The 19,934-nt window shown below is 42.1% G+C and overlaps 1 protein-coding gene across 1 annotated transcript in view; it reads right to left on the minus strand.

The window, feature by feature from the left end:
• Positions 1-19,934, minus strand: part of HHAT (hedgehog acyltransferase) — a 375,962-nt gene that overhangs the window by 119,477 nt on the left and 236,551 nt on the right. Inside the window, exons 10-11 of the mRNA XM_040351495.1 lie at positions 15,991-16,192; positions 7,928-8,072 (exon numbers count right to left, since the gene is read on the minus strand). Coding sequence (XP_040207429.1) covers positions 7,928-8,072; positions 15,991-16,192 — 347 coding nt within the window. The remainder of the gene's footprint in view (positions 1-7,927; positions 8,073-15,990; positions 16,193-19,934) is intronic.

Consider the following 19,934-nt stretch of genomic DNA (forward strand, 5'->3'; position numbering starts at 1 on the left):
GGACAAGGTAACTCTAGTTGGAAGATGGTTCATGGAAGTGGAAAAGCTGATCTCCATGTGCTCATTAGAGGCCCGACCCTGCTTCTCAGGCGATCTGGGGCGATTTACAACACAACTTGAAGTCGTCTCCAGGACAGGAGACTTTCCAGTGGCCAATCAAACAACAATCAGCTCTGGGAGAGGGGGGGGGGGCAGGAGAGGTTTGCCTGAGAAATGTATGTTATCTTCCTGGAAAGTCGCTTCAGTTAAGACGGTGATCAGACTTGGAGGCGACTTCCATTGAAATCAATGGGTACAAATCGCCTACAAGTCGGATTGAAGTAGTACAGGAACGTTTTCTGAAGTCGGATCGCCTTGAGTCGTGTGTATGAACACCGCTCCCATTCACTTCCATTGTTTTTCTCTACAGCGCGACTTGGGACGACTTGAGGCGACATGAAGTCGGATCGCAAGTCGCCCCAGTGTGAACCGGCTCTAAATGTACTTATGTATACTAATTGTTGAAATTCAATAAACAAATTGGACAAGGAAAAAAAAAATCTGCCTTTAATATCACTACTTTAGGCTTACCCCAGTCTCTTACCCGAGGTTTCTCGGTTGTTACATTTGTGTTCTGCTGCTAAAACGGAAAACTAGCAAGCTTATAAAGAGCAAATAAAACCAACCTCATTATATACCTAATCAATGAGCTATAACTAAGAACACTGATCCTTATTACCAACATCGCCCACAGCATTCAGTCTTTGCCTTTTTTATGCTAAAGCACACTAATGACATAAAAGAGGATCTGGCTGCTCAGGGCAGCAAGAAGAGTTCTATCATTTCTGATAATGAAACCCAATACTTTCAATAAAACAAACACTTGCTGGAAATTATATTTTAACATATGGCTTAAAATAAATAAAACCATTATAAATTCTCTTTAGGACGTCACTGCTTGAGAAGCAAGAGTCAATGAATAATTCATATTCCCGTCAATGAATTTTGTGTGTTTGGATCTCCTAAACAGATTAAAAACAAAAAAAATCTAAATCTACAACTTCCAGACCATCCAATAAGCACAAAAAAAGCACATAAATAGTTGAAAGAGCTTAGATACATTATATTTCAATAGGCGCAACATGTCTTTTTTTTTTTTCGAGAAGCCTCTGTAATCAAGTTGTGCCTAACTACACAATGGATGCTGATTTTATGCATTGAAAGTGGCAAGTGAAGTATAGAAAATGTTATTAATGAACCTAGTAAAACATTGCAGGGAAGAGATGGTATCACTGCGACTGGAAATACTCACCTGTGTTATTAGGATGTGGTTCGCTAATCACTTGCTAAGTCTGTTTGATTGCTTGCTTGACTAACGGACTACATACATTCAATGTGAGCATAAATCACAAATATTTACAGGCATAAATGTAGGGCTTTTACAAGGGAAGGGCCATTCATAGAGAGTATGGGACCTGCTTCAGACAGCTGCGCAATGCACTGTGATACGCTGCAGGTGCTGGTTTCCCATCCTCATGCGCCACCGGGGGGGGTCGTCCATAAGTGTGACGCTTTATAAGCCGCATACGGGCCAGTGACCCTGTCCTGGAATGTCGGGTGGCCGAGGTGCTTGTTGAATCTCTTGAAGGCTTTTAGAGGAACTCTGGTTATGAGACTTCTTCCAATACATCATTGATTGGTAACTATGTGCCCTGTTTTCTAAATTGTTTTTAGTAAAGAATTTGAATTGTTAAATACAATCTCTTTACAGAAAACCAATCCCCGTTTGTACAGATCGAAAACGCATCAGTAATGGTATACAGACATTTGTTGCCATGTACCAATTTGTGTTTGCATTTTTGTATTGGAGTATATACCCTTTGTACCAGAGCTCATATTTGAACTGTCACTAATATAACCTATGTTCATTGTCAATAAAGAATCTATTTTTAATCATTACATTTTGATAATTATTCAATCTTTGCTGCCAAGAAAACCCCTTCTGGGGAAAATCTCCCATAATGTACTATTCGGGGTGTGCAGCACCAATCTTCCTCCTATATTTGTCTTTTCCATTCTGCTTCAGACAGCTAACCTTGTTCGCTACATGCTTGTTCTGGGCCAGTGACTTACAGAGGACTGATGGCACTGAAGCTGACAACACTCATTACAATATAGATTGTATTTACATCAATGCTTAAGTTCTTTGTGTCGTTAAAGTAGAATGTATCCACAGCTTTGCAGTCTTCTCTTTCAGATGGGGAATCATTATGCAAGCATTAGAAGGTATCATAAATACAAATGACAGGTACTCACAGGTGATCTTGATAGCAATACTTGTCACCTAACAATAATCCAGAACAGGCTCAAATGTTAGTAAATGCCCCCATTATCTGTTCCCAATGTGTATCCTAGTTGACACATTTCAAGGACAAACCCTCTTCTTCAAGGGTCTAAAGAAGAGAGTACACCCTTAAAAACATGTTAACTAAAATGTACACTGGTGACATCACAAAAAATGGCCCCTGCCTCCACCTATAACTGGCCTTTGCAGCAAGGAGCAGATGGAAGGGTGACGCATGTCAAACAAAACCATAGAGAATTCCCAGCTCAATTTACCGACCAGCCTGCAATCAATCAAATTATGCTGTCAAACAGTATGCACTAAAAACAGGGGTTTAGTTTGCACACATTTGCAAATACATGTGTAAGCTGCATAGCCTCTTCACGGCACCCCAGTATTATCTGCAGTTCTAACTCTAAATTTTGAGAGCCTCCATAGTAGAAGCACATGCAATGTACAGTCAGAGGGAAAGTGAGCCTGGAGGGAGCCCACCCCTCTGTAAAGGCACAGGGGTGCAGTGTGTTCCCTCACCAGTATTCCAACAATACAAACAAAAGCACGGCAGGGGACCTGATGCGTGTGGCTGGTGGGCGCGATTGCCGTTGGCTACCCTGTGATCGCCAGGTAGATCACGATTGACGGGTTGCTGACCCCAGCTCTAGATGGGCAACAAAAAGCTGCTGCTATTGGAATCAGTAGTTCTTTTTAACATCATAGCTGCTAAAGATACTGGAAAAGTAATTTATGAGAAAACCTATAATTCTATAAAAACATACAGTTTTGCTATGCAGAAGATGACCATCCCTTCACCCTACCCTCCTGTTCTACCAGTTGATTAACAAAGATTCAAATTTCAACTCTGTGCTGTTGGTTTTTAGACACACACACACACACACATATAAGATGTGCTCAAAGAAATTTATCAAAAGAACATGTTGCTATACTTTTTACATTTGTAATATTTTGTATTATATTATTTATCCAGTAATTATTTGCCATCTTACTATTAAAGTGTATGTTACCTCAAATGTAAAATATCCATATATATATATTTGGTTATTCACAAAGTAGTTGGTAAATGTGACCTTTAGCTTTTTTTTATATTGGAGATTGCTGCTAAACACCTTGGGATCCTGCCAGTTTCCCATGGTTTGCGTACAAAACTGACCACACCAAGGTGTCCGTTTAATAAACTGTGAAGTTTTTTCTCCGTTCAGTTCACAGCAGTTCACGGCAGTTCTCATGAGGAGAATTATCTCCTCTGCAGCCGGTTTAATAAACTGAGAACTTCAGTTCTCAGATGGTGAACAGAGGTGAAGTTTTTTCTCTGAAAACAGCCGAGATCTGTGTAAAAGTGGGTGGACTGCCTGTAATCTTGTGAGATATTGTGAGATTATGGTGCAGCCGAATTCAAACAGTGAAACTAACGTTTAAAAGAACATGTAATTAATGTTTTCAGACATGTGATAACATATATATATATATATATATATATATATATATATATATATAAATAAAATTACATATATATATAAATACTGTATGTATGTGTGTGTGTATATGTGTGTGTGTGTATATATATATATATATATATATATATATATATATATATATATATATATATATATATACACATATACACATATATATATATATACCGTATTTATCAGCCTATTGTGCGCACCCGCGTATAGCGCGCACCCCTACTCTGGACGTGAAATTCCTGAATTTTATTTATTTTTTATTACTTACAGTTTTGGTGTCTTGCCTGGCGTCCATCGGCGGCCTTGTCCGGTCTGGCGTCCGTTTACGACCTTCGTGGTGTCCTCCCCGCTGCTCCTGCGCTGTCTCTGAGCCGATCCCTGCTTCCCGCGCTGTGTTTGAACGCCGCCGCCGCCGCCGACATATACCGAGCGCAGTACACTCGGGCACGCTCGGCTCCTCTCGCATAACCTAGAAGGGAGCCGAGCCTGGCCGACTGTACCCGAGTATACTGCGCTCGGTATATGTCTGCGGCAGCGTTCAAACACAGCGCAGGAAGCAGGGATCGGCGGCAAAGTTCAAACACAGTGCGGGAAGCAAGTATCGGCGTATATCGCGCACCCACAATTTTGCCCTGATTTTAAGGGAAAAAAGTGTGCGTATACGCCGATAAATACGGTATATATGTGTGTGTGTGTGTGTGTGTATGTGTATATATGTGTGTATATATGTGTATATATATATATATATATATATATATATATATATATATATATACACACACACACACACACGTATATTGTTGTTAATATTCATTTTTAACCCACTGATGTTGAAATTAACAAGAAATAAGCCTTCTTCCTCTTATTACACCAGTTTCTCTCCCAGATTCTCCACCTCTGAGCTGGTGAATCTGGAAGGGAGATATTTCAGGTGAAGAGCTGTGAAATCTTCAGATCACGGTTTATTAAACTGGCCGTTTGTGACAAAACATCCATGTGCTGTGATGTGAAGTGAAGAATGTGTTCTCTGCTCCTTATCACAGTTTATTAAACCGGCAATGCTCTGTGATAAGCAGTGATCAGCCGTGATCATCATGATCTCCGCTTATCACGGTTTATTAAACGTACACCCAAGTGTGGAAGCAGATCCATGATGACGTGGTCAGTTTACATCCCTGAGATTACTGCTAGGTGATCCAAAATGCCGTGCCAACATACAGCCGGTTTTGTGCCATGCCCCCCGCCAAATCCCACTGTTACTAGATATTGGATGCTGTGCATTGCCCTGTATCCTGTAAATTACACGCCCGCCGGGTCAGCAAGGAGAGATCATAGTCTACCCATCACCTGCCTGTGATCGATGGGTAGATTGCGATCGATGGGTTGCCGGCCCCGGTCTAAATGATACATTTATTCTCCTTTTATCTTCAAATTTTTAATTCGGGAATTTGTTTCTGCCTTGCGGCCTAACCAAGGTCACAAAAATATATATATGTATTTAGATACCTTTGTGCTAACCACCGCCATTGTTATAGTCTTACCTCCACCCAACTGTTACAGCATCTGTGAAGGGAGTCTAAATATGACTGTGTTTTTCAATAGGCACCAGAGCAACCAGAGTAAGACCCAATCCCCTGTTCAGACACACCCCCTCTCCTTCCCTGCAAGTCTATATCAGGATACTTGTGCTGATGGGTGTGGCTGTTACTCAGCTCTGCCAGCACAGAGCACTATTAGGTAAAAAGCAGGAGGAGTATTTTAAGGTCATTCACAAATTATAAGATTTGGGGTATAGGACGATACAAAGACAAAAAAGTTGAGATTTAAAGTGACACTAAAGCTAAAAACATTTCGAATTCCTTGCATTTAAGTAAAAAAATATATATATATATTTCTCTGCCCCCTTCCTGTGTGAAAGAAAAGAGGATAGAGGATTTACCAAAAATTTACAACTTACCTAATAATGGACAATCCTGCTTTCTTCCTGCTGCACCTTTCACAAATACCATTACAGACATATAAACACTCAGTCTTATGTCACCTAGTTAACGAGGCCAAGGCGTGTTTTGCTCGATGTTGGAAAGACCCTAGGTCACCAACGATTGCAGTGTGGCTTAATAGGGTCAGAAATGTGGGGGCCATAGAGGACTTGGTGCTCTCGGCTCAGGATAGAAAAGAGCAATATATCAATACTTGGACAATATGGAACTTATTCATATACTCAGAAAAAGGGAAGAGATTGTTGGAGAATACAGTAGGGAATTGAGTCCGCCCTGTTCTTGGAGTCTATAATAACATGGAGGTTCCCGACCCTCCACTGGGAGAGGGGATTAGGGAGGAGTGGGAAGGGGCCCTCTTCTCCATTTTTTTTTTGTTTTGTTTGAGGGGTTTGTTCTGGGGCTGGGAATTTTTTATTTATTTTTTAAGATAAAATTAACCTGTCGTCTAGGGTATGAAAATAAGGACAACAAAAGGTAGAGAGGATTTGGAAGCAAATATATTTGAGCGTATAAAGTTTAACATGTATACATTGAAAGGCATAAGTAGAGAAATGTGAATACCCTATTAACATTGAGAGCTGATAAGTAATGAACTATGGGCCAGATTCAGGTAGATACGTTACACCGCCGCAAGTTTTCATCGCAAGTGCCTGATTCACAAAGCACTTGCGATGAAAACTACGCCGGCGGCCTCCGGCATAAGCCCGCGTAATTCAAAGGGGCGTGTGCCATTTAAATTAGGCGCGCTCCCGCGCCGGACCTACTGCGCATGCTCCCTTTTGAATTACGCGCCGTGCTTTGCGCGACGTGACGTCATTTTTTCAAACGGCGACGCGCGTAGCGTAATTCCGTATTCCCGGACGGCTTACGCAAACAACGTTAATTTTAAAATTTTGACGCGGGAACGACGGCCATACTTTATACAGCACATACGTGTGCTGTGTAAAGTTAAGGCACCCAAAACGACTACTAACTTTGCGACGGGAAACTAGACTAGCGGCGACGTAGCGAACGCGAAAATCCGTCGTGGATCGCCGTAACTCCTAATTTGCATACCCGATGCTGGTTTACGACGCAAACTCCCCCCAGCGGCGGCCACGGTACTGCAACCTAAGATCCGACAGTGTAAAACAATTACACCTGTCGGATCTTAGGGATATCTATGCGTAACTGATTCTATGAATCAGTCGCATAGATACTCTGAGAGAATCGACAGAGTATCTGAGATACTCCGTCGTATCTCCTTTGTGAATCTGGGCCTATGTACGTATGCAATGGACGGTATGTAATGTATCACTTGTTCCTCCTTTGGGTACAAATAAAGAATATTTAAAAAGAAAGGAAAGAGGATAGAATAGACCCAGCGCTGTGCATGGCTACATCTATTCTCCTCTCTCTTCCTCTTCACACAGCACTCAAGCAGTAGCAGGAGCCATTGGCTACTGTCAATCAAATGCAGTGAGGAGGAAGTAGGGGCAGGATTAAACTATGGACCTTGGGAGCGCGTAGACACTGTATGCTTTCATAGCAAGCAGCTTGCTATATGGACACACAGAGAAGACGTGGAGCAAGGATCGCTGCTGGGGTACCCCAGAAGAGGAGGATCGGGGCCACTCTATGCAATACTACTGCACAGAAGAGGCGAGTATAACATGTTTGTTATTTTATTTAGAATTTTTTTTTGTACTTCAGTAACACTTTAATTTGTTCACCAATTTTTCCAGTATTAATTTTATTAGAGTTTAATTTCCATCAACCAGAGCATTCTAAATTCAGTTACAATCATATATAATCTCCTTTTAATGATCTGTATTTAAAAAAAAAGGAACACTTACAATCACTCAGAAAAGAGCAAGAACATAGAAAAAACCCTACAGCGCTGACATATGTCAACCTCAGCATTTTACCATCATTATCCAAGCAAAGTATCTGAACATTTAATGGGTTAGAAAGAAAAATTAAGTGTGCTCAGTCACCAATGAAAAGTGCTTATGCCTTTCATTCTTTGTTTTAAATGATATTTTAATTTCCTGGAGGCAGGTGAATAGCAGGAAGGTGAGCATGAAAGTATTGAACACTTCGCCGCTTTGGTAAAAATCTATCATTTACAAGGTACTCACCGTGTACAAACAGTCTGTCCCAGTAGATCTTTCCAACGTGTTCTCCACCCAGGAACACGAGGTTGGTGAGGATAAGCAGAGCCGTGGAAACAGATGCCAGAGCAGCGTGAAGCAGCCGAAACGTCCTTGGTGACAAACAGCGATCCTGTGTGTACACATAGGGGAGGGTGATCAATTCATCTTTAACTACAGTGCAGTCCTAAAGGAGATAATAACACAGAAGAGGTACTAGCAAGAACATTAAGATAAGATTAACCCTATGGTGTCTGTGGAATTCTGACCAGAATGATTTTGGATATGGGGCTTAGCTTTTTTTCTGATTTTCATTTTTTTAATGGGCTATGAAGTTACAAAAACTGTTTTGCAGTCCATCCCCTTTTGTTTGTTTCACAAACAAAAGGGGGCCCTTCCCTCCTGGCAATCTTCTGGGACACGTGACAGGTTCCCGAAAGATTACGGCCCGGATACGCCGCGTAAGTGCAAATATGCGCCGTCGTATCTGTATGCCGGACCCAGATACGCCTAAAAACAGGTTTCATCCCACCGACGTAACTTGCCTACGCCGGCATAAAGTGGGCGCATATTTATGCTGGACGCATTTGGCGCTCCCATTGATTTTCCATTCAAATATGCAAATGAGGGAGATACGGCGATTCACGAATGTGCGTGCGCCCGACGCAAGTGCGCGTAAGTTATACGTACGTCGTAAAGTTAAGCCCCATAAAGGAGGTGTAACTCAGCAGCATCCATGCAAAGGGCTGCACCAGGGAACAAAAGCCGGCGTATTTTACGTAGTTTACGTTGGACGTCAATATGGCTGAGCGTAGGTTACGTTCACGCCGTAGGCAGTGATCCGACGTATCTTAGGGAGTAGTGCCGACGTGATTCTGAGTATGCGCACTGGGATGCGTCCATGGGACGGCGCATGCGCCGTTCGTTATACGTATCTGTCTGGCGCTCTGCCCATCATTTACATGGGGTCACGCCTCATTTGCATGGCTCACGCCCACTTCAACCTAGGAAACCCAGCGCAGTTTTGGGAGCACTGGCTTTGTGAATTCAGTGCTTGCCTCTCTGCGCTGCGCTGGCGTAGCGTACAGAAGATACGCTACGGCGACATAAATGTGCGCTGCTGTCTGTGAATCCGGGCCTACCTGTCCACTGGGAGAGCGCAGCGCGACTGACTCATGCGCAGTGCATGCCTGGCCGCAAACCTGCAAGCTGTCACGGCCGGGTGCCCACAATTCCAATGGAGGCGCTGAGGAGAGGTGCGGGGCTCTGCGCGGCCGCATTGCTGGAGCGTGGGACAGGTGAGTGTCTGTTTATTAAAAGTCAGCAGCTAAACGTTTTGAAGTTGCTGACTTTTAATAAACAAAGAAAGCCTGGAACTCCGGTTTAATGACAAAGACGACTTTAGGCAACACTATTCAGTTATCTGATCTGTTTAATGAGACACCAGCTAGAACCTTAGATCTCTTTATCAGGGAATTTCTGTGAGACGTCTGGCTAATAGAAAAGCATATCTGCGCAGCAATCTCCACAGAATGGCAATCAGGTGCACGCGTGCATGCAGGAATGCGCACACGGTGCATGTTGTTGCCAGATGGACTATTTAAAGTGATACTAAAGTCTCATGTTTTTTTTTCTTGGTTAAATATAACAAACATGTTATACTTACCTGCTCGGTGCAGTTGGTTTTGCACAGAGCAGCACAGATCCTCCTCTTCTTGGGTCCCTCTTCGGTGCTCCTGGTCCCTCTCTCCTGTTGAGTGCCCCCACAGCAAACAGCTGACTATGGGGGGATTCGAGCCCAGCCACAGCTCTGTGTGTCCGTACAGACACAGAGCCGCCCTTTTTCTCTCTCAATTGGCTGACTGACTTTGATTGACAGCAGCATGAGCCAATGGTGCCGTTCTGCTGTCTCAGCCAATAAGGAGGGGAGTTCTGGAAAGTCGAGACACTCTTGCAACATCGTGGATCTAGATGGGGCTATGGTAAATATTAGAGGGGCTGAGGGGGGCTGCTGCATACAGAAGGTTTCTGCTTCTGCCTTCACAACCACTTTAAGGATGCTTCTGCCTGTGCTCAACTGCTGACTGGTCTTCAGCTGTTCCCGGTGTCCTGCGTTTTTCCAGTGTGTTCTCTTAGTTGCTGACCCGGCTTACTCCTGACCTGATCTCGGATCCTGCTTTTGTCTTGTCACTTGTTCCTGACCCAGTTTGTTCCTGACTTCGACTCTGCTCATGATTTAGTACCTCGCTGCCCACCTGTTGGTTACCCTGGTTAATCCAGTGACCATGCTTCTGTCTCTAAACCTGGCTTCTTGATCTGTTTGAGTGTCCACCTGGCTGTCTTTTGCTGCAGTTCTGCACCCCACTGAGTGGTCCTGCTGCAAGTCTGCTGAGAGCTCTGACCAGCCACACGTTGTGGGCCTGCAGAGCAAATGGATCGCTTCTTTAACCTTGTCTGGGCTACTGTGCAAGGCTACTGTTCCTGACCTGAAGGTTCTCCTCTTGCTTTGGAACCGCATCTCCTGCTGCATGTCCCTCTATCTACATCTGCAGTCACTCATGTACCTGTCCCTCAGTGCCCTCTGTTTCACTTCCAATGGGGCCATAGCTGGAGATACAAGAGAGGCCGACCTCGTAATTTCAGTCTCCTCTCAGGTATGTGACACTCTGCAGTTTTTCCAAGCGTCACACGTGTGCTCACCGATGTATCTATATCTATGAATAGATCTTCATTGATCATTAGAGGAAGTCTCTATGCAGTAATGCAGTTAAATATTCTTTAAGACATGCACTATTTGGGCAAAAGCTGATGGACACCTGCCTATCACACCTATATTGGCTCGTTGGACATATAATTCCAAACAATTTGCAGTAATACATCCCTCTGCCCTTCTGGGAAGCTTTTCCACAAGACTTTGGATTGTGTTATTGGGCAATTGTGCCGATTCAGCCAAATGAATATTTGTGAGGTCAGGTACTGATGTTGGATGAGAAGACCTTGCTTGAATTCAGTGTCCCAATTCATGATCTATGCAGGTCATTCAAGTTCTTCTACACCAGCTTATTATACCATTGGTCATTATACCACCATCTTTTGGCCATATAACGTGCTATCCTGTTTGTCCTGATTACAAGCACATCAAACATATTGTCAGAAAGGTCATGCCACTATGTAGAATAGTGATCCTGTGCGAATATTTATGCTCAGATGCAGGTTTGGCTTATAGCCACACATATGCATATGCAACTTGTCACTAATGCTGGCACAAAATTGGCTATTTAAACGTATTAGCAAAAAATTGTATATATGGCGCTCTGGGCAAACTGGCTCTCTGATCCACGGTGAAATGCAAATAAAAGTCATTGGTGGGCAGAAATTTCACAGACAGGCAACCTGAGATGCACTTCAGCAGCACTCAACATGAGAGAAGCAAACTCTGATAAAAATATAAAAACAAAAGAAAGGCGCTTCTAAGTGCAGTAGATCAGAATTGAATGTGTCAAAGAACGGTTAAAAACGCCAGTGAAAGAGCTCATCAGTTTACAAAAGACGTCTAGCAGGGGGGTGTTCCTGGTTTGACCCTGTGTCCCAAACACAGGAAAGCAGTGTGCAGTGTAATTTCAGGAATGCGGAAGGTGCCGCTGTGTTGCAGGAACCATATTTCGGTGCATGCGCAATAGCTCCTTCACAACCATCCATTATGCTGGTCAGTGTTTGGGACACAGGATCGTCCTGGTAAGACCCCCTTGCTGGACGTCTTTTGGAAATTGATGAGCTCTTTCACAGTTGAGTCTTGTAAGTGTTTTTAACCTTTTTTGACACATTAAATTCTGATGTACTGCACGTAGAAGCGTCTTTATGTGTTTATATTTAAACTTATTAGCTGAACATAACCTGTGCCCTCTTGTTTACAGCATTACAGTACCTGTGAATCTGTGACTTTGCCTATCGGTTTCCGACCAACCTTGCCTTGACCTGCTCTTTATATTCACCTGTACCAAGCCCTGCTTGCACTTGAACTATGCTTCGGCCTGCAACCTCTGTTCCTGACCTGTTTGTTACTGACTCCCACCTGAACTCCGACTTTGCTTCCTCATCTCATCCAACAAGTACAGGAAGCATACAATCTATGCTATTCCCACTTTGTGTTTATGGTTTAGCCTCAAAATTAGCCTTAAATTAAAATGTTTGTTACCCTAAATTTTTTTTAAATAAAACGACCCTGTTCCTTTAAAGCATAATGAACTACATAATGCTTGTGCTGTGTCATTTATCCTTTTCTAAACTGTAAAAAAAAACTGTCTGATCTTGCCTGTTCCTGTGTCCCCCTGTGTGTCCTGACCACGGTATTCAAGGCTGCGGAGCCCTGACACCATGGTAATTTTACGTGCCTTTGTCATCTGCAGTTCTCCTCTCCCCCTTCCTCTCTCCCTGTCAGCTTCTGTGTGTGACCCGCCCCTCCCCTCCACTTCTAGCACTGTTCCAAGCAGTAGAAAAAGTTCTGCACACAATCACTTCTCTTCTAGGCTAATCGGTGAGGGGAAATAAGGGATTTAGAAGAATTTAAAAAAACGACATACACTGTATAGTGCATGTTATCCTAGCATACGGGCTGGCAGTGATTGTGAGCACTGCCTTTACAACATATGTGGAAAAGCTATATAGTGCAAAGCTGACATGCATTCTGCTAAAAGCTTTCTTTACAAAAGAGAACTCCCAAGTGCGTTAATAACTACATTATTAAACTTTATGTACTTTTTTAATGTCATTTTAAAAATGGTAATTTTTCCACAACTTCTGACTTTGAGTTTTTTTTTTAAAGTTGTTCAATTCAGAAAATTGACCCTAGAATATAATATGATGCTTCTTCTGTATGCAACTTGGCCCTATGTGTGTGTTATTCATTGCCAGTATATTTTATGAGTCCCAAAAGTAAGATGCTGCATTTTGTAGTTCTCCCACAAATGGAGTTCTAGCTCTATTCTAGGTCTTGAGAGGCCATGTAGCATCTAAACACTATTAAAAGGGTAGAGCAAAATAATTTGCAGATATTACCTAGAATCAAGACATTCAAAAAGTAGGGTGGACTGGTAGAGTAGAGCTATACCAGGACGAAAAGCGGAAGCCCTTAATTGGCAGTCTCTGTGATCTTAACACTCTACTCAAGGGTTGGGCAACTCCCAAGTCCTTTAATCTCCTCCTTACAGTCCCCCTGATTTTTTTCCAGTGTTTAGTATACACAACTTCTTTACCTGTCTGCCTGCTGGTCATGAGACAAGTGTAGTTTTCTTTGTCTTGTAGCATTCTTTGGTGGTGGGCAATCCTAAATGTTGCAGCGTTTTCTGTGAGTCAAGAAGGATCAATGACACATTCTTTGGGAGTAGTTTCTCGACACCCTGGAATCGCAAGTATTGAGTTGAATGTCGCTGGGCGTCATTCAACCGCAAGAAAGAGTTGGCTGCAGGACAGAGCTATGAGTCGGTGGGGGACAGCACTCAGCTAGCCAGAGCAGATGTTTTATTTTAACCAAAGCATGCAATTACATTTTTAAATCTAAAGCTGCGGTGGGGCTTTAAGGATCAATTTTGGCTAAAGTGCATCTTCAACTTTTTTTCCCTATAAGGTAGTATAAAGACACTTTTACAAGTAACAGCAGATTGTGGGCCATGTCAGTTTATATGGAACAAATTAAATGTTAATTTCAAATTTCTTTTCACTATAAACTTAAAGGTTAAGTTTACCTTTACAGTAAAAGTTCTCATGCATTCAAGCTTCCCCAATAGATAAAAAAAATCACTGTGCAACTTTTAAAGAAAAGGAACGTCTTTTAAATGTCATACCTGCAGGTTGAGATGCGGCTTCTCCCAACCCTTTCAGAAAAACTCCTAACATGAGCGACCCTTCCCTTCCTGCCAAGATGCCAGGACATGCTGTATGTTGAAAACGCACCCCAGGACCACAGGAATGAGCATCCTGTTGGGTCCAAAATCCATGTATGTGAAGTGCTCTCGCTGTCGGTCGCACTATGCTGAGCTCAGCCGCCGCACGAAGGGTGGCTGGATGTTGTGTCTAAAATTGGTCATGCATGGATTGAAATTCTGGCGATCTCTCCTGAACCGGGTAAATTTCGATCCACGTATGGCCACTGTGGTTGAACAGCAGATGATCGAACAATCCACTTCTGTTCAAATGTCTTGTTAGATTTTTGCCACTCAATCAGCGGGCAGTGATGATCACTGCATTCTGATGGCGGTAAAGTCTCCCTGTTGTCAGAATGCAACAGCTCAGCAGGGAGGATTCCCTCATCCACTTTAAATGTGTGGATTGGGGGAATTGAGTCCGTTTTTTTATTTATTCAACCCGCTGGTTAAATGAAAAAATAACTAACTAATGTATGTAGCACATCATTACCTGGCCATCCACTCCAAGCAAGACAATACCATCAGAATTACAGAGTAACATTTTTGGTTTTGGGCAGAATGATTAAAGCAGAACTCTAAAGCAGAAAATTTCCCCCATGCAGTTGGGCTGTCCCCACACTGCATGGGTTAACTGCTTATTTTGTCTAGGGGTGAACACAGAGCTTATATTCACCCGATCCTTCGATCCTCTGGAAAAATACACTCCCCCATGTCCAGCGGTGGACTGTTCCTGCCGTCTATGGGCGTGATGACATTAGGAACAGTCAACTGTTCAAGACCGCTAGGGCAGGTGCAGCAGGGACCAGTCTTGCGCTGGGGGGATTAGGTGAGTATATCTTGGCTCCCCTCTCTCCTAGGCAAAAATTAGCAGGTCTGCGTTAAGGATTAGAACTTTAGGGTTACATGCTTTTTCCTTGGTAGGATTTTTACTAATTTCCTGTTCCTAACACAAGTGTTACCAATACAAGAAGGGGACATTTCCATAAAAAGGGACAAGGACAGCAATAAAAACATATTTGGTTTAGAAGGATGGTGTCACCAGGTTAGGAAGAGAAGGGAAATCTCCAAAATTAAGACACAGCAATGCAAAATCTGACAGCAGTTTTAACCCTTGCCCACTTATTACAAAATGACTTAAGTTTAATTTAGGATAAGCAGTGTGCAGATAAAGCGGAGCTAAAGGCAAACATACTTACCGTGTTTCCCAGAAAATAAGACCTACTCCAAAAATAAGACCTAGCATTATATTCCAAGTGGGCTGCAATATAAGCCCTACCCTGAAATAAGCCCCATTTTAAAATGCTTGTAAAATCCTATAATCCACTCTATTACAGTAGTATATAATGTACAATGTGCGTGTTTCTGTAATATAATTGCGGGGGAAGAGAGCTCCGGAGGGTCACAGAAGCGCAGAGCGGCGCTATAACGAAGGTATTTGGCACAATTATTTTACAGAAACACACACATTGTACATTATATAATACTGTAATAGAATGGATTATAGGATTTTACAAGCATTTTAACTCAGTTCACACTGGGGATTCCTGTCAGACAGGGAGAGAAAGGGGGAGAGAAGACGGCACATTACATGGTAAAAACTACCAGAAAATTAGCCCTACTATGTCTTTTGATACCAAAATTAATATAAGGCATATTTTCAGGGAAACATGATTCCTTAGCTCCATTGGTCCAATGCCCGCAAGGTCCCTTGCCAGTGCTGGCATCTTCTCCCAGGGATTTTCAGGGTGTTGATCCTTGGCTGTTTTGATTAGAACTATGCCAGAATGTAAACTGAGCTCTGTGTGCACTGAGCTCTGTGTACATTTTGGACGAATCGGGAAAAGGCAGGTAAGTGTACTTTATTGCAGAATAGATATTGTCCGTCTCTTCTGCAATAAAGACCCTGCCTGTTTGCAATTTGTTAGTTTTTAACTTTAGTTCCACTTTAAATGCAGGTTTTTATTTTTACAAAAAGACCACCACAATTGATTGGTTATGGTTAAAATGTAATTATTCAGTTGCTGGGGGGTTTTATGGATTATTATCTGTAACAAAACAAACAAGATTTATACAGACTTTACTCCAAGTATTTCCTTTCTGGCTTTTTTAAATCTTTTAACCAATACTTACAATTCTTTCTTGAATGAAGGGCATAGCCAGGAGCTTCTTCACTCCATGTTCTGTGATTATTCCGATCCAGTTGAGTGCTGTCCAGTACCAGAGGTATTCATGGCTTCCATGCCAGTAACACACAAATATAAAAGTTAAGGCGGTAGAGAGCAGCATTCTTTCTATCCCACTTTGTGACCCGCCCATCGGAATGTAAATATATCTGCAGGATAGACAAAACATTTTTCACTGTATATTATTCAGGAATTGGGTACCAGATCATTTTTTACAAATAAAGCCCAATATACATTTTAAGCAAATAATTGTTTCTTTAGAATATTCAGCCAATTCAACATGTTTGCCTTCATTTGTATCTTGTTTCTGCGGTCCCTGTGAGCTGTCTTGAAATCTCCAATGTTTGTACCAATTCAGATCTTTTTCAATGATGGTTGACAAAGCCATATTAACACAGAATATCTTGGCCTGAAAGCTTCCCCTATTATACTATACTAATATGTCCATATTATGATAAAAACATTTGTACATAAGTTCTTAATTTAAATGTATTTAAATGTTATATTTAGAAACAAATTTAAAATGCCCTGTTAACCACTTAAGGACCGGACCAATATGCTGCTAAATGACCCAAGGGGTTTTTACAATTCGGCACTGCGTCGCTTTAACAGACAATTGCGCTGTCGTGCGACGTGGCTCCCAAACAAAATTGGCGCCCTTTTTTCCCCACAAATAGAGCTTTATTTTGGTGGTATTTGATCACCTCTGCGGTTTTTATTTTTTGCGCTATAAACAAAAATAGAGCGACAATTTTGAAAAAAATTCAATATTTTTTACTTTTTGCTATAATAAATATCCCCCAAAAACATATATAAATTTTTTTTTTCCTCAGTTTAGGCCGATACGTATTCTTCTACCTATTTTTGGTAAAAAAAATCGCAATAAGCGTTTATCGATTGGTTTGCGCAAAATTTATAGCGTTTACAAAATAGGGGATAGTTTTATTATTATTATTTTTTTTACTACTAATGGCGGCGATCAGCGATTTTTTTCGTGACTGCGACATTATGGCGGACACTTCAGACAATTTTGACACATTTTTGGGACCATTGTCATTTTCACAGCAAAAAATGCATTTAAATTGCATTGTTTATTGTGAAAATGACAGTTGCAGTTTGGGAGTTAACCACAGGGGGCGCTGTAGGAGTTAGGGCTCACCTAGTGTGTGTTTACAACTGTAGGGGGGTGTGGCTGTAGGTCTGACATCATCGATCGAGTCTCCCTATAAAAGGGATCACTCGATCGATGCAGCCGCCACAGTGAAGCACGGGGAAGCCGTGTTTACATACGGCTCTCCCAGTTCTTCAGCTCCGGGGAGCGATCGCGAGGGGGCGGCTAGAAACGAATAGCCGTGCCCTCGTCCCAGATCAATCCTGAAGCCACGGGAACCGCCGCATGTACGGGGGGGGGGGGGGTCCCGATCGGACCCACGTCTAGGCAGGCACGTACAGGTACGTTGATGTGCCTGTCCGTGCCATTCTGCCGACGTAAATGTACATACGGCGGTCCGGAAGTGGTTAAAATGACTATAAGAAAAAAATGGTTCAACTCTAATGGGGTGTAGGATAATCTTGGAAATGTGGTAATACTGCGCTGTCTATTTGCCTTACATGTGAACAAATGATCAATGATGCTGCAACTTAAAATGTGAGACACACACAAAATAAACATATATAGAAAAACAAGCTGCGCAATGTGAAAATATAAAAAAACAAACAATGTGCGTTAAAATAAGTGAATACATATGCTATCAGTATGTATGAAATCACAACAAATAGGTTCCCCTATTTGCAATGCATTCTAATGAGTCCCAATAGAAAATGAGCAAATAAATGTTCTATTTTTCCAAAAAACATATCAGATGGTGGTCAAAAAAGCTGAAGAAATACTGTCCTCCTATAGGTAAGTTGGTGACATCAAACCAGAGCAAACCAAAGAAAAGTGATATATTAGGAAAGAAATCCTCCACCTTCTTAAATAACTGCCTCTTACCGAAGATGAAGATCCCAACTAGAGATCTTCTATTGGCGTATGGATTATAACCCAGCCTAGGGGTCTATGCAACTGGATGTTGTTTCTCCGGTGCCAGATCGATCCCCCACCACTCACAAGCAGTCTGGTGACACTGATGACAATGCCCGGGGTGTCTCCTGTTTGGGATGGACAGCCAATGTACTCTGCGGACACAGGACCAGGAACTTGGGACTCAGCACAGCATGACGTCACGGACACCGCACTGCTGCCGACTCCATACCCCGCTGCTGAGGGGTATGGAGTCGGCAGCAGTGCGGTGTCCGTGACGTCATGCTGTGCCGAGTCCCAAGTTCCCGGGACTTATATTTTTATTATACCCAATTGTCTTATGCTCAATTGGATTTTGTGCCCCAAAAAGTCCCATTTGAGGGTCTCTGTTTGTTCTATGCTAAAATAACTGAATAGTTACATCCTAAAAGCCATCTGTAGGCCAAAAAATTTTTTTTATGCTTTTGGAAAAAGCGATTAGGACCCTGAGTCAAGTAGAAAATGTTATCTGTGTTCCTATCGTGGGGAGATACCCCTCAATTTGTACTGGGGATCGTCATCACCAGAAAAGAATATAAGGGGAAATTCCTAATTTTAGAAATGCCCCAGAAAACGAGGTTAAGGGTAATCATCCAGTGGGAGGATTTTGCATATGTTTTATTGATAATATAATTAATATTATTATTCAATAGTAAAGCAATAGTAATTACATCTTTATTAATGTGCACTGTTATTCTAAAAATATAGCGAATGTCTTCATTTTGAAGTGCTGAACTTTAGATGACCTCTCTGCTTCATGCTGGTATTTTTTTATGACAGTCACAAGTTTACACAGGTGTTCTTAAAAGTGTATTAGGATAAAACTTCTTGTAACAGGTGGTTTAAAATAGTTATGTGGAATATGGGACAGTACATTAATTAAATTGACAAGGTCAAACAAAGGTCTGCTTGCGCCCTCATTAATTTTTTTTAAACATAACATATAAGGTGGGGTCATTGCAAGTTCATTCTCCCAAAGTCATAAATCTGTTATCCTTGAAGTTGGTAGAGTCTTATCGGGATGAGGAGGATTTGATCTAACACAGCTGGGTGCCATACTGTCTCTACACAGGTGTTTTTAATTGGACAAAACCAGTTATAAATCACTTTAAAGAACATATAGGAATTCTGGGAATAATTAAGTTTGTCTGGTTGTAGGACAGGTCTTACATTGATGTAGATCTTAGCAGCCAATCATATCTAGGAGAGATAGCGAAGATAAGGCTTGTAAAGGTATATAAATGCAAGTTTTACAATTGTTAGGCAGACAAGTCAGATAGGAACCCATAAGGCAGAACTCTATGTATGCTACCCTATTGCACGGGTCAAAGAGATTAGAACCAATGGGCAATTATCTGTTCAGATAGGCTGACCGTCTCTGCAGCCCTATTGCACGGGTGGCAGGCAGTCAGAACCAATAGGCAAATATCTGTCCTTTTGTTGTAACTTGTCTCCTCGTATGAGTCAAATAGAGAAAACTTCTTAACTTGTTCCAGAGTGTGGTCTCAGCTGAATTTCCCTCACAAACTTGGTCGAGCCGGAACCCAAAACCCTGTAAAGGGACAAGACCACCGGTGAGCGTTACCGTACGAGGGAATCTCAGAACCCACGGGATTCCTTATTCCAAAGTCCTCCCTCTGTTAACGGAGGCCGGTCGACCGACTGGTCCCTACCAGGTCACAGGTAACCAAGAATTGGCAGAAAAGACCCATTCTGGCTTAAGGTGAGAACAATTCACAATTGTTTCAATTTGGTTTAGAGGATAAGAATACCTATTTCTAATATGCTTGCATTGTAAGAAACTGTATAAATTAGACCCGTATCTTGTA

Source organism: Rana temporaria, chromosome 4 (genome assembly GCF_905171775.1).
Source record: "Rana temporaria chromosome 4, aRanTem1.1, whole genome shotgun sequence".
In the NCBI taxonomy this organism is placed as follows: Eukaryota; Metazoa; Chordata; class Amphibia; order Anura; family Ranidae; genus Rana; species Rana temporaria.